The sequence below is a fragment of the Mauremys reevesii genome, linkage group 2 (genome assembly GCF_016161935.1).
Source record: "Mauremys reevesii isolate NIE-2019 linkage group 2, ASM1616193v1, whole genome shotgun sequence".
NCBI classification, from domain to species: Eukaryota; Metazoa; Chordata; order Testudines; family Geoemydidae; genus Mauremys; species Mauremys reevesii.
The window spans coordinates 66,214,058-66,230,050 of NC_052624.1; the positions used below are offsets into that span (position 1 = coordinate 66,214,058).

The window sequence follows — 15,993 nt, forward strand, 5'->3', positions numbered from 1 at the left end:
AGTACCTGAGAGCAGCTGATGGAATCTGCTTCATCTCACGTCCCAGCATTCATACCATGCCAGTCCGCATTCCTTCTGGAGAAGGCAGACGAGTCCCCACACGACCTGGAGTGGCCACAATCTGTCTTACGTGACTTTTTCCTTGATACACTCAACAGGGAGCAACTCCTCCATCTCTTCAGAGCGTGTAGTTCCAGGATGCATAGCAGCAGCACTCCCAGAACCCAGAGTGACCTCTGATCCAACACATGCCTCTCTGGCAAAGTAGGATGCATGGCCTGTTCAAGCAAGCGCTGCTTTAAACAAAGATCCCGTGTCACCCAAATCCATTTTATGAACGATTTGCAAATCAAACACTACTCCTTGTCATTGGCTTTGCCTATACACAGCAAGCACCATGTGTGGGAGTGATCCCCCAATAATAACATTTAAATCCCAGTGAGGGCATCATCAGGAAATACTTATACTAAAGCTAACTGTATGCAAGTAGAGAAAAGTCACTAAGAAACAGAGAAGTTGTGAGGTTAGAAACCAGACAGAGCTCTGACTTCAGTCACGGGAGGTAAGAGCAAACAGAGGGGTTTGTGGCAGTGCTGCCTCATATAGCCAGGGGAGGAGCTATGGCCAGGAGGCACAAGCACTGTCCTTCTACAGCAGTGGTCCCCAACCTTTTTTGTCTGGTGGGTGCCAGACAACGAGCCACGGAGGACCATAGCGGCGGATGAGCATCTGCTGAAATGCCGCTAACAAGCAGCAACGTCAATAGGTGGCACTGCCAACAAGCAGCGTCATCCAGAGGCGTCACCGCCGAAATGTCACCGGCGGCATTTCGGCAGTGATGTCTCTGGATGATGTTGCTTGTCGGCAGCATTTCGGTGGATGCTCGTTTGCCAGCCCGTACGCGGGCACACTTAGACACCCTGGCAGGCGCCATGGCGCCCACGGGCACCGCGTTGGGGACCCCTGCTCTACAGGTTCTGCTAGGCAAAGATCTCTGGCACCAATTCACTGGGTGTGCCCACACTTAAGAGGCATACACAGCTGCATCTACTAGAAGAAAAAAAAATGCTTTCAAGACATTTACTGTTTGCATTTCCTGGTTGCCATTTTGAATTACACAAAGTTGGAGAGGGGGAAGAGATGGAAACAAGGTGGCATACAATCCACCATTAGCAGATATTGTACATGTTGTTAGCCAGGGCTTCTAATGACTTTTGCATTGGTTCATAGTACAGAAATCTCTCCCATTACTGTATTAACATTAGAATGGAGCTAGAAACTTACTGAGCTCAGGGGTCACTTCCAGCCCTTCTGGGTCTACTGCAGGTTCTACCTTGGGCTGTTCTGGGGGGGTGGGGTGCAAATAGCTCCTGGGAGTACATCCCCAAAATGCGCTGCTGCTGCTGCTCCTACTGCAAAGCCTCCTCTGCGACTGCTTTCAGCAGGAGTGACTGCATTATCCTCTCTTGGCACCTACTACTGGCTCCCATCAGGACCCATGCTGGATTCTGGGCCCAGCTGAGCACCAGGCTGACCAAGTCGTCATGCACCATTGGCTCCATGCTTGGTCCAGTGCACAGCACAAGGTCAAATTAATCACAGAATGGTCATGATATAACCACGTTGCAGTTCTGGTCCCTGGTTTTCCAGTACTCAGTCTTGAGCCACTTAATCTACTGCCTGCAGTGGTCACTGGCCTGGTAACTTTGCAACACTGCCAGTTTCTTCTCTATTTGCTAGTAAGTAAAAGTACCAGGCATGACCATACATAAGTTGACGGTTTTGCTGGCCCCGCACCAGAAATGTACCAAAGTTTGGCTATGCTCCCCTGATCATGAAACAGCACACTTTGCAAAAGACTTCTTCTGTATTTGCAATGGAGATCGAAGAGAAGGCTCTTGGATGAGTGTTTGCAGCTCAAGTGTTCAGAAGACAATGGAAGGATTAAACACTGATGCTGCTGCTCTACACCAAAGCGAGATGCTTCCATTCCCCTGAAGTCAATTAGAGATTCTTGGAATGAAGAGGACAAAGGAAGTTGGCCCGTGGGGTTGTGGGATACTTTTGGCAGAGTCCCAGAACCTGAGCTGTGGGGAGAACTGTGTCTGCACTGCAAAGAAATTGAATTTAAACCCTGGGTCCCAGCTTGACTCAGGCTTGAACACTTCAGCCCCGTAGGGTCCTAGCAACTTAGGTCCAAGCCAGAATCTGAGAGAGTTGTGTGTAGACAGAAAGGAGTTGGGATCAACCGTGAGTCTGAGCTTAAACTGCAGCCTACACCTGCCTTGGGAGCCTTCTCCAATTGTTAGTCTCCTCACTGGCTTCAGATTTTATTTTCAAATATTCCCATTGAGTTCAGAATAATCTTTGAATAAAAATGACCCCCAATTCAGCAAGATTAATTAAGCTTGCCTAAGTGCCTCTGGAACCCAGATACCTGCTCAGAGACCTCCCTCCAAAGGAGCAACACTTAATACATCAGGCCATCAAGGTTAAGACTGAGGAGTAATTCATGCGCCAGTTGAAGACATGGAAAAAGGAGGGGGAAAAACCTCACATTTAGTGACATGCAATATGCTGTGCTTGCCTTGAAATATTAGGTCCACTAAGATATACCTGCGAATAGCTGCAGCTTGCATACCTTTTAATTAGCAGATTTGGAAGACAGACCATCTGTTGCTTTAAGTCATACATAAGAAAGCAAGCCCTGTGATGTGAAACACAATTAAGAAAAGATATCTTTCCAAGTTACAGCTTCAAGCTTTAGATCCCCCTCACGTAAAACATCACAAGGAATTTAGCAGTCAATGTCTTTGTTTTTAAACATACAAATACCTGAAATGGAAATACTTTTTTCCTTTTAGTGTGGACTTCATGTATACATCAGACACAGAGTAGGATTCTAATGGAGATAGACAGATAGTGCCCTTCTGTCTGATAGAGTGAATTTGTCTCACATGGTGGGGCCTGTGAAAGGAAGGCATGGGGGCCACAGCAGTGTAGCAGGTTGGATAGGGCACCCGGCCATGGAACCAGAGAAAAAGTAACAAAAACGTGATGTGGTGTACTTAATACAAGATCTAACATTATGCTGGTATCTTTACCTCTCTTGTCTAAGTTCTCTTTGGGGCAGGGTCTGTCTTCTCATCCATTTCTGAAGTCCCTAGCACATTTTGGATGCTACCAAAAAAGCAGCTAAGTGTTCCTTTCAAGATTGTATTGGGAAAATATTATTTCTTCCATTGCTAAAAATGTTTGACCCTGTAAACATCAATGAGATTAAACTCACAAGACTGAGTGTTACACATTAACAATCCATTCAGACTATATACTTGGTGCAAATCTGCAAGAGGCTCTACTGTGCATATACTCCGGTAATGCCCTCAACTACAGCCATACTAAACAGATGTTATAAACTTCCTGAATGCAACGTACAATAGAGATTTACCTACTGTTTCTGTGTTATGGTTATTGTGTACTTCAAAAGAACATTAAAAAGTATGTTTTTACTTGTTACTTTTATTGGTGTATGCTATAAAATGTACAATTCCCAGATGGGAATGAAAAAAAATAAATAAAAAACACCCAAGAATTTCCTATGGATGAGGAATAGCTCAGGGAAGCAGCACAATGCTATCTAGTGGAAGAGAAAATAAATGGCACTCGTAAGGACTGGGTTATGCATTTCACCACAAAAAAAAAAATCTTCACAGCATAATTGTAAGGACAATTCATATCCAGAACAATTAGCACTCACCAGATGGTGTTATTGGTAAGACTATCAAATAAACACAAAATATGTACTCTATGTAGATATCTTCCTTTTATACTTTTTTGGGGGTTTTGCTACTTTGTTTTTAGTCTCATTTTGTAAGTAGTTTCTTAATAGTTGCTACATAAAACCCACCAGAAAAATGTTAAGCTAAAAAAAATTTGCATCTATGAAAAAACAATTACCTTTCCAAAAAAAAAAAGGGGTGGGTGGGCAGGGGAGTTTGGCAAAATCTATGATTTTGAGTCACAAAGGCAAGGGCACAGTCTTTAGTTGCTTAAGACAGTGGCAGAGAACAAAGAATCCCAAAATTTGAAAAGTAGAGAACTTCAGGGGAATCACTTTCAATTACTCTATTTAACCATAGATTCATTGATGTTGAATCTGATTGGTTTATCTGCCAGTGTACGTAGTTTACGATACGTCCCTGTGTACTCTAAAATTGCTCAGAAACATATGTTTTGTAACTTACTGCTGATGAGAAGTAGAGTAAATTACAAAATTAGTGACCAGATTTTAGCTTTTCAAGAGCAAAAAAGGCAAATCTTTTGCAACACACCAGAAGGCATGGAATGGTATGTGTCAGCTCTGTCTCATGCTATCCATAATCCTATAAGGATCTCCACACAAGTTCTGAAGCAGGAGAGAGAGAGTAGTCCCTCCGCAATTCTCCCAATGAAGCCAACCTACTAATCTGTTCCAAGTTTTTTATTCATAATGAGGAGACACCGTCAACGGGTTTTATTAGTGGTCAGCCATAGTGTCATTTATAGGTCACCATGCAACAAAACATATATTTTTACATTTTGGTTGTGGCCTGGGACCTTTTAAAAAGATATCCCATCTTAAAGAGCTCAAATGATGGAGAAGCCACCATATACCTAGGTAAGTTGTTCTAACAATTTGTTATCCTATTAAAAATGCACACACTACTAACCTGAGTTTGTCTAGCTTCAGCTTCCAACCACTGGCTCTCATTTCACCCTTTTCCATTGGATTAAAGAACTATCTACTCCCAGAAATCTCTTCCCCATGCAGGTAGTTGTAGATAGATCAAGTGAACCTCAACCTTCTTTTGAATAAAACAGACTGAACTTCTTAAGTCTCGATTTATTGGTTTTGTTTTCCAGACCTCAAGTCATTCTTGCATCACAAAACCTTCCCAATTTTCAACATCCTTTTGGACATGTTAACCTCAAGACTGGACACAGTATTTCAACTATATAGTCTCACTAATGCCAAATGCAGTGTAATACCACCTCCATTCTCCTACTTGTTCTTCCCAGCTTACATTATCCATAGAGGTGTAAGCCCTCTTGGCCATAGCACACAATGGGAGCTTGTGTTCAGCTGTTTATCTATCATTATCCCCAAATCATTTTCACTGCTACTCTACTTGAGGATATTATCTCCCATACTGTATGTGACCTTGCACCCAGGTGCAGTACTGCACACACTCAATTAAGCCCTCCTGACCAAATGATCCAGAGTGGCCTCTACAGCTGACCTGTCCTCTTTGTTGTTTATCACTGCAAATGTTCATCTTCAAATTTTAACAGCAATGATTGTTTTCTTCCAAATCTTGGATATTAAATAGCACTGGGCCAAGAACAGATCTCTAAGAGACCACACTAGAAACACTCTCATATAGTCTGATAACTCATTACAATTACTTTGAGATCCATCAGTTTTTAATCCCTGTAATATGGGCTATATTGAAAAGTTAGGACTAAACGAAAAAAAAATCAGAATGTTGTGTAATACTAAGACTAAATCATAAAGAATTTAAGTATATAATCTCAATGTAGCTAGTTCTATCTTGTATTCTCAATTAAAAACAATATAAAGTTTGACAAAACCTATTTTCCACACAACTATGTTGATTGCCATTATGTTACCATCCTTTTAATTCTTTAGTGGATGTTTCCCATGTCAATCTTCCCATTATCTTGCCCGGGATGATGTCAAGCTAACTGCTTTGTAGTTACCTGGACATTCCATTTACCCTTTTAAAATACTGGCACAACTTGGTACCTGCAGATAATTCAAAGCCTCTCCCTGAACAGCCTATATTTGATACCCAGAGATGCTTTCTTCTGGATGTTTACTAACATATACTTGTGTCACACTTCAAGATGAGACTATACAAAAGTGTATAGGTGTTGCTTTGGAGAGCCTAAGGCCCCAGAACATCAGTTCTCTCCCCACTTCATACTCAGCTGTGGCAACTAAGAGCTGGAATTATGAGAGAAACTGACTTGACAAAACCACAGCCATTTTGGTGCACTCAGTCATCATTAACTAAAAGCGAGAACACAACATAGTCATGCATAACAGCTCTGCATGAGCATATGAAATAGCTGCAGCTTCAGTTTTGCTGATACAGAAATAGAATTGGAAGAACCATGAGAATAGGTGGAAGTGTGGCTAGTTAACCATGGATCTAGGTGTTCTTGATTGAGTTTTTGCTGATGTTATGAACAGAGTTGTTTTGCTGATATTAGGAAACTGTTAGTTTGCAAGGGGTTACTATGAGATATCTTTTAATAGGTTGCTCAAAAAAAAAAGCACATAAGTCAGAGTGTGTAAGTTGGAGAAGTTTTCTATGAGCTCAGAGGGTGACATCCCACTCCCCAATGGATAAGAGTAAGGCTGGCCACCAAAAACATGCTGCTGACTGCTCGACGTGATCTCAGACTTTAGGTAACTATATCTGGGTTGCACTAGACTATTGCTATTTTAGATGTGTGCTGTAGATTTAAAATGGATTTTTTTTGAGGGGTGGGGGGAGGAAGAAGGGGTGAAAGCACTGACATTTGTATCAATCAATCATTTACCAAATGGAGAAGTTGTGTTCCCATCGATTTATTCCTGAAACCACCTGAAGAGGGGGAAATAGACGTTACCATAGTTTTGGGTTCAGACAACCCTGGGCAACATTGGATATGATTTCTTTTTCGGAGCCAATATTACTTTGGAATGTGTCAGATCACCTTAGTTAGTCTTCTAAGGGATCGGTGCACCATCTCTGAAGAGGCTCAACTTTGGTCTAAAAGCAAAGACTGTACTACGGTCTCAAACGAATTCATTAGACAAACTCTTTACCTTGATCTTTAGCTGTTGGTTTTAGCTACATTTGCTAAGCAACATCCAGTTACTACAAATCTGTGTAACAGGATAATGTTGAACATAGCACAAGTACTGCAACAAATGGCTGCTGGGAGAATACAGCAACATCTAGAAAGACAAAATTTAAGACCTGTGTCAACAGCTGCAATACTGTAATTAGCATCTCCAGTAGGAAGCCAACTCAAACAAAAAAAAAAATAAAAAAATTTATTAAGTTTTTCAAATACGAAACTCTAAAATCTACATAATTATTATAAAACATGTTTCCTTACAAAATTCTTTTGATTAACAATGTGTGTGATATAACATAAGGTTATTTTAATGTCAGTATTTTCCCACAATATTAAGATACAGGCATTGTTAAAATTTGCTCAGTAAAAAAGTGTAACCCACTGAGTAGTTAATGTAGCTTGTTATGTTCTTGGGTTTTTCTTTGAATTAGATCTAGGAATTTTAGAATTCTCTTAATTACTTTTTCCAATCAAACTGATAGTGATGCTCAGACTCCAGGTGCATAAACTGTAACTAATAAATGTAATCTCCATTGATTGGATTATTTGTAGAGAACCAGCAATATAACACCGGGTATAGACTTGAAGGGCTTCAATTGAGTTACAACTTGATGTCTTCTGTTCCACTGATTAAGAACACAATTTAAAAACTACCTTTTGGGCAAATTTCTAGTTCAACTTTTGAATTACGGGCTAAACTTGGTAGGCATTTAAGCTGTGTTTTAAGAGAAAACAAGTGCAACATGCAAACTGTACCTTAAACTCCAGAAGAAAATTCACACATTTACAAATTAAACCAGGAGTAATCTTTCCATACAAATTCCTTAAAAAACTTTAACATATTCTAGCATCAAGTGAAAGGACAAAACCCAAGTAATGTAATACTGAAACTTTCTAGTCTATCATAACCTTAAAATGCTAGAAACAAAACAATCTAGGAACAGATAACATGCAAATATGAACAACTTCAACTTGAAGTAACTTTTTCCATAAGATTACATAATTGTACAGCACATCTTGCTATACTGAACAGTAACACCCCAAACAGGCACTTTAAGTCTTCAAGTGTCATTGGTTAAACACTTTTAAGCACTGTCCTACTTCTTCTAAAGTGATGCACCCTTTTCTCCTGTGAGGGAAGGGAAAGAAAAATAGTTTTAATTCACTGAAAGGTAACAATATTGCTAGATACAATATAATGAAGTAATGTAAGTTACATAAAGCAGAAATATATTTTAAAATTTTGCTCCTTCAAAATCCCATGTTTTAAAAATGCAGATTTTACATAAAGCTTTTTAGTTCAGATAATAGAGTAGGAGTGTCTATTCTGCAAAAACAAGTAGAAACTGAAAAACTATTCAAAGATTCAGAAAGACAGCCTTAAAAAAATCCTAATGGAGAGTTTAATAAGAAGATACCAGGGTGTGTTCACATAAAAACAGTGTGACCACAAGTTGTAATTAGCCCAAACACACATTTGTGAACTAAAGCAAAACAAAACAACACAACCCTGAGAGTGACTGGAAGCGTTAGGCCTTAGACCTGAGAAGTCCAAGAATAAGCCACCATTCTCCATTTCACAGCTGGAAGGGCTGCAGTAGCAACTCTTACTGATTTTGAATGTCAGAATACAGTTATGACCAGGGGCGGCTCTAGCGATTTCGCCACCCCAAGCACGGCGCCACGCCACGGGGGGCGCTCTGCCAGTCGCCGGTCCCGCAGCTCCGGAGGACCTCCCGCAGACACGCCTGCGGATACTCCACCGAAGCCGTGGGACCAGCGGACCCTCCACAGGGATGCCTGCAGGAGGTCCGCCGGAGCCGCCTGCCGCCCTCCCGGTGACCGGCAGAGCGCCCCCCGCGGCATGCCGCCCCAAGCACGCGCTTGGCGTGCTGGGGTCTGGAGCCGGCCCTGGTTATGACAGATCTGAAGAACATAATTTATAGAACCCAAGTCATCCTCTGGATGAGGGAATAAACTGCTGCTTGTTCAGTACCAACAGACCAAGGTTAATCTATTTCTCATTGAAGGAAAATGTTATGGAAAAAGATGTAATATGGAAGAAAAGGCTAATGCCAATACTGCCAGTTTGAATTGCATAGCAGTTTTTGTGCAGGTTTGTGATACTGCACTGTTTAATCTAATTCAAGTCAAGGCCATCAGTGGTTTCATAAAGGTTGTCTTGGGCACTGGTATTAAGATTCAAGACCTTCCAAATACCACTGCAATAGTTATATCAAAGATCTCTACAGAAAAGCAAGCAAACAATCGCAGTAAGTGTCAGAGCCAGACACAGATATGGTCCAGAGCAGCCTACAGTTGCAAAAATTGAACAAGTCTATCAGCATTTGAGTTACTTGTCACTATAGTATTTAGTGGTGGAAGAAAAACAACAGGTCAAATTTTTAAAGTTTGCTTTTACCCGTACCTTGAAATAGTCCTCTTGGGATACAAGATTGTTTCTCAGACGGTTCTCGGGATTAAACAGACAGGATACCACTGTCTGTATGCTTCGGTCCACAGACTTCTGAAATACATGTTTTCAGTAACATGCATCTACAACAATACTGATTTTATTAACTATTGTGTCTATAAATCAGATGCTAAACTCTGAAGTGTAAACATTCAGGATTACTGGCAAGTGTCAATATTTATCAAGCACTTATTTGCTATAGTATATTTGCTAGTTTATATTCAAACTGTATGAATATATTACACAACAACAATTTTGTTCTTTCCCTCGGAGTTATATGAAGCTTTTCTTTTCTTTGTGAAAGGAAGTTAATAGGCTGGGGTTTTCCAGAATTATCTGAAGGAGAGATTTCAGTTTACTTGTTTCCTCTAGTAACCTGGTCCACACCTGAAATGCCACTGACCAAAAAGTCTTCCATCTTCTTATCGCAAGCCAGAATTTATTACTAATTGGCAATACGAGCAAGTGATGTCTGTCGAATACCAAGTTAAATTTAAGTCCCAAAAGTTAAGGATCTACAACCAGAAGGGGACATGATGCCCTTTCCTAAACTAGGAGACTTCAACATGAAAGGCAAGTGTGATGCTCCCCAATGTTTTTTGACTCCACAAATTGTCAGAAGCAAAATAAAATTAAAATTGTTCAATTGAAAAAACCAAGTTGTACCTTGTTTCATGTGATTCTCACTGTAAGCCAAACCATATGGCTAAACAAAGTTGCTTGCTGAATTAATGCTGATTTATACATTTGTCTATCATAGTACCCAACAACCTCACACTGTGTTTGAGGAAGTATTTACCACCGTTACTGTGGGGAACCTGAGGCACTGGGTAGCCTGTGACCTTGGACAAGTCTCTCAAAGTCTAAGAGTAGGCAGAAACTGAAACCAGGATCCCAGGACTGTGCCCTATCTACTACATCTTCCTTCCACCCTTCCACACAAGTTCCTAGAAATAGGTTATATGGTGACATTTAAGAATATACATCTTCAGAGTGAACACTTGCCTTCTGTGGACTGTTTCCAGATGGTTGTGCAGGCTCTGGAACAGAACATTCTGCTTGGATAATGTCTGGCTCTACTTCACTGCAGTGGTAGTTTACTGGAGTATAAGCCTGTATAATTAAGTGTTGCAGTTAATGAATGAAAGTACATGTGCTCCCCATCCCAAGGTGGATGGTTGTGGGTCTACTGCAATTTGAATTGGAGCAGTTTGGAAGAATAGCAGCTGGGTCCCTGGTCCTCAACTACCACTAAGGCAGAGCAACTTTTACTTTCTTTTTTTTTGATGTGTTGACACTTTCAAAAACTGAAAAACATCAACACAGGAGTATCTATTGCTCCTTCCAGATAAACTGAATGACTCATTCACCAGGATACATTTCATGGTGTAATGCTGGAAGTTAGACCCAGCTCTCCCCCTCAAAAAGGGTTATTTTAATAGGGAATTGTATCTAATTTGGGTGGACAGGAAGGGAAGAAAAGGTGTTCACAACTGAAGCCAATAGACTGCAAAGACCAGGCCAAGAGCTGAAAGAGAGCACATGTATATAGTTTCTGATTGCCATCAGAAAGAATCTGGCGTGGGATGTTCTGGGGGATCCAAGGCACTAACGAACAGAGGCCCAAAAATCCTTGAGAGCCACTGAACTTCCAGTAGTCTTCTGGTGAAAGATTCGTGAGTACAATGCCATTCCATGAGAGGTACTGCACAAAAGTAGTACTAATCACTTCATGGCTCAAATGGCTTATCAAGGCAAAAAATGATGTGACAGACAGTATCTCCTACCCTGTATGGACACCCAAATGGAAGATACTTACTGAATGGCTTTAGACTGAGTTCTTAAGTTATAACTAAGCATTACAAGAAACGTGCTGGTATCTGACGCTTCAGCCAAGAAACACTGCTGTAATCAAGGAAGGGAGCTTGGCTGATTACTCATTGGCCACAACACCCTTGTGGTCACTGCCCCTCTGAGAAACCCCCTACACACAAATCTGTGATAAATTTACTTCCTAAAAAGGTCTGTTCTCCCTACTTGTTTACATTGTGTTCAGACTACTACAATTAATAGCTTTATTTTTCCTGTTCCAAACTATAGAATAGTTAATACATTGCCACAATGAAGCACTATACTATGAAGGGTATATGATGCTTACTACATACACACACACATAACAGCAAAATCTCTCATTCAAAAAGCTGTGTTTCTTCTAGAGAGAAATTCTGCTGATCCATTCAGCCCAATATAAGCACTATTATTCTGAAAGACAGCTCACCCTATAGCACCTGTCTCTAATGCATACTATTTGTCTGCCAGCTAGTAATTGGGATGGAACTATAAGTTGCTTTTTAGGAGAATGTTTAGTAGCCTGTTAGAATGAATTCCTTTAAACATTAAATGTTATGCATCTTAAACTGGCTGGAAATTCAGGCGTATGGCCACTTCCAGACTGCTGTGAGTGGTGAGTGATAAGCCTGATCCTGATTCTGCTTCTGGTGAGCTCCAGTAGATGGAAGACACATTGTAATGGCTCTACAGACTTTCCCTGCAAAGGATGTGTTGAGCACAGGGATTTCTCCCTCTATGTTAGAGGTTAGAGTATGCTACCAAGAAAGCTTGGTACACATGATCTACCCTACCCACTCAAAACCAGGACAATATAAGTCTGTTCTTAACTATGACTTGAGCTGAGTAATTGTTCAACATGGGGATGGGTGGTGACACCTGCAATAGTTTGTGAAAGAGAAGTCCATCCCTGAGACTCAAAATATCAGAGTGGGAAAGTGATTAACATTATTTCCAATCCCCCATGCATCCTATAAGGGGACTGTGAGAAATGGCATTGAAGAGATACCATTCACAGGAAGAAAAACCACGAAGTGTATCAACTTTGAGACAGACTAGGTCTACACTGGAATTAAGACACCTGCAACTTGCCCATGCCAGCTGACTTTGGCTCACGGAGCTCAGGCTAAGAGACTGTTTAATTTTGGTGTAGATGTTCAAGCTCAGACCCAAGCCCCAATACCTACAACTGCAATTAAACAGCCCCTTAGCCCAAGCCTCACAAACTCAAGTCAGCTGGTACAGGCCAGCCGCCAGTGTCTAATTCCACTGTGCACATATCCTATCCATATACTCAAGCAGCACAATTTCAAATCATGGCCAAATTATTCATTGCACTAAAGTAATTATTCCTAAAGGGAAGTCATGTCAGACCCTCCAATGGGAAAAAAAAATACATCTGGATTAAATGTGGACAGTGATTCAAGTTTCAGGTTTTATACCAGTAGAATAAAATTCTTACAGGTCTCTAAAAGGAAAATAAGAGTAAGAATTACATGTTTTGTCACTTCTGCAAAGCCATGGAAAGTTACCTTTCTTTGAGAGTTGGAGCTGATGGCTTCCAATCACTGTTGCCAGTCCATTCAATTTGGCAGAGATACTATAGTCTATCTTGCTTCGGTAGGGTTTGGAAGGAACCAGATTCAGCAATTTGTAGACACTTTCAGAAATACTACAAGCGTCTGCTTTATTATACATTATCAGAGAGCCTTTCAAAAAAATTGGAACAATCAATAAGCAGTAGTAAAGTCCTCGTTGTACAGGTCTTGAAGAAAAAAGTTGAGGCTACCATTTTATCCCCTCTAATTTTCCATGAAAAGGAGTAGTTCAAATTATGTTATTTTAGAGCCTTAGAACTCTCCCAGGGGGTTAATTGGGAGAATATGGAGAAAAAAGAAATGAAACTTGTTTTTGTTCTCCCAAGAAACTCTTCCTTAAGAGAGCTTCCATGCAAGTATGAAACCCTAAACCAAGACTTATCAATCAGAAATATCAGTCACAAGTACCACTGTCAGCATTTAATCCAGAGAGGTCTACTCTTTGCAGAGCAATTTTGCACCAATAAAAGATTGATTTTGCTTACAAGAGTTAAGATGCAGACCACCACTCAGACAAGAAGGTTGAAGTTTCATGCACTAAGTTTTATCACCTTACCGGAGGTATAACATAATTCCTTTGCTCCCCAGGAGGCCACTGTGGTGGAACCTTAAAGATTTAATAAATAAGAATTATCCTTTATCTTGACTTGTGCAAAGAACATTTACAATAACTGCAGTTCCTGGAGGTAAGTGTGTGAGTGACCACAATTGTGGTGCTCATGCACACTAATTCAAACCTGTTGACCCTCAGCATTGTCTCCTCATGCATGCCCCATGAAGATACGTAGGGTAGTGCAGCCCTTACCGCTTCTCACTTCCCTCACTAATTCAGAACCCCAGCAAACATGAACTCCAAAAGCACAGGGATAGAGGCTAGGTCAGGGAGCTACACAGACTAGACATCTTAAACCACAGTAACTATAAGTAAGGCTGCGAGTCTGTCACGGAGGTCATGGAAGTCATAGAGTCCTTAACTTCCAGAGACCTGCATGAGTTCAGCCCACAGCACCTAGGAGCTGCAGGGTCCCCCCCACCACCTGTGGTGGCTGGAAACTGCAGGGTACCCCCAAGAGCTCCCAGCCACCATGGGCAGCAGGGATGCCCCAGGAGCTCCCAGCCACAGGTGGCAGGGGGACCCTTGAAGTCTGAGCCAGACCCCCGCCCAGGACGACCCCCCACAGCTCCCAATGTTTGTCATGCATATTTTTAGTAAAAGTCAGGATAGGTCAGAAGCTTCCATGATTTTTTCCTTTATTTCCCATGACCTGTCCATGACTTTTACTAAAAATATGCATGACAAAATCTTAGCCTTAACTACAAGGAACTGTGCTCTCAGTCTTTGTCCATGTAGATCTGAGTTCTAGCAGGTTCCAAAGCAAGTGGGGGGAGGGGAAGAGGAGGAGGTTTGAGGAGTTCTATTTATATCTAACTAAATACAGATTGCAAAACTGTTCTCCAAAATTTGTAATCTGACCTAGATGCCAAATGTAGGGCATATTTTGTAAAAATAGAAACGGAACTCCATGAGGCTATTCTGCAGATTTCCTGTACAGGAGTCTCTCTCAGGCAAGCTGAAGGGGTTTGTGCTAGCTAGTCAATAAAGAAAGGCTTTGAAGATAGGGTGTGCAGTTTGGCTTCCCTACTTTTGAATAGGGTTTGGAGAAGAAAACTGAGATTGAGGGCATGGTTTAAATTAAAGTCGGCCAGCACCTTGTAAGGAATTTAGGCTATGATCTCAGCACCACACTTTGGAATACTGTCTGAGAAGTATCAGAGGGGTAGCCGTGTTAGTATGGATCTGTAAAACTTGCATCCGACGAAGTGGGTATTCACCCACGAAAGCTCATGCTACAAAACATCTGTTAGTCTATAAGGTGCCACGGGATTCTTTGTCTGAGAAGGATATACCATTAGTGCTTGAGTTTCACCGACACTTCTGGCTGAGGTGATAGCTATCAGGAAGGCTGTTTTAATGGTGAAGTGGTAGAGTGCCTTGGATAAGGGAACAAATGACAGATGTATAAGGTCCATGAGAACTATGTTAAGGGCATAACAGTTTCTTGACAAAGGAGTTGTAGGTACCCTCTTGCCTGTTGACATAATACAGGGGTGGCTAAACTGTGGCTCACAAGCCATATGCAGCTCTTTTTACTCCTAAGGGTACTCTGTGCCACTGCTCACTTTAGAAATTAACATTGTGTGCACAGAATTTCCTTTCCCCCACAGAAATGGGCTGAAGTGCCACCACTAGGGGCCAGCTCACACATAGAAGACACTGCTGGGGAGAGGGAGAGAATGCTAGAGGGTTCCTGGCAGCTGCAGTTCCCAGCATGCCCTGAGGGAAGGAGAGGGTGGCATGCAGGAAACTCCATGCAAGCCTGGGACGGAGCATCAGGTTGTTTCTCCCTCTGGATACCTGGGCTCTGGAGGGCGAGGGTGGGGAATGGCTGGGCTAGGGGGACCATAGCTGGACTCTGGCAGGGGAGGGGGGTGTGGGAATCTGGGCTAGGGGGCCCTGTGGCTGGCCTTTGGGGGGAGAAGTACAGATATCTGAGTGGGGGGGGGGGAGGCATCTGCCCTCTGGGTGGGGGAGAGAAGAGATTGTGAGTGTCTAGCCTCCCAGCTGGGCTCGGGAAGAGAGGAGTGGGCAGAGAAACAGGAACTGGGGTGTCACAGGGGTTTCTTTAACGTTCTACTCCTGAGAGAGAGGGAGGAAGAAAGAGAGTGAGTGTGGGTGTGTCTGTATTGTTAGAGACATATTTGGCTTATAGGCATTTTTAAATAAATTACCAAAATAATTGAAAGTGTGTGATGAGGTAGCTTTACTTTGACAAATAAAATTTGCAGAATTTTAAAATATTGTGCACAGAATTTTTATTTTTTTGGTCACAGAATGCCCCCAGGCGTATCTTTTACAGTTAAAGTGTGGCTCATGGAGTTCCCCCTGCTGCCCTCCCACATTCTCCACCTCTCAGACTGGGGGGGGGGAGCTTAGGACCTCTGCCTTGCAGGTAGCAGCTTCTGCACAGTGGGATGGGGGGGGGGGGAGGTGTAGTCGTGGGGCTTCAGCCCTGAAGGGGGTACCTGCTGGGGCTCCAGCAGGAGCAGGGCTGAAGCCTCAAGCCCCAGCAGGCACCTGCTGGCTCTAAAACTGAAGATTGT

The 15,993-nt window shown here is 42.0% G+C and overlaps 1 protein-coding gene across 4 annotated transcripts in view; it reads right to left on the bottom strand.

Annotated features, from left to right (window-relative positions):
• Window positions 1-7,090: 7,090 nt before the first annotated feature.
• The window catches only part of DAZL (deleted in azoospermia like), a 40,646-nt gene continuing 31,743 nt past the window's right edge, over window positions 7,091-15,993 (bottom strand). For 2 of the 4 annotated variants that reach the window (XM_039527599.1, XM_039527596.1), the window contains exons 8-11: window positions 13,388-13,438; window positions 10,391-10,498; window positions 9,341-9,439; window positions 7,091-8,041 (exon numbers count right to left, since the gene is read on the bottom strand). In XM_039527599.1, the coding sequence (XP_039383533.1) occupies window positions 7,988-8,041; window positions 9,341-9,439; window positions 10,391-10,498; window positions 13,388-13,438 (312 nt within the window). In that variant the 3' untranslated portion in view covers window positions 7,091-7,987. Of the gene's footprint in view, window positions 8,042-9,340; window positions 9,469-10,390; window positions 10,499-13,387; window positions 13,439-15,993 lie in introns of all 4 variants that reach the window. The other 2 variants (XM_039527598.1, XM_039527597.1) reach the window with 2 other exon arrangements.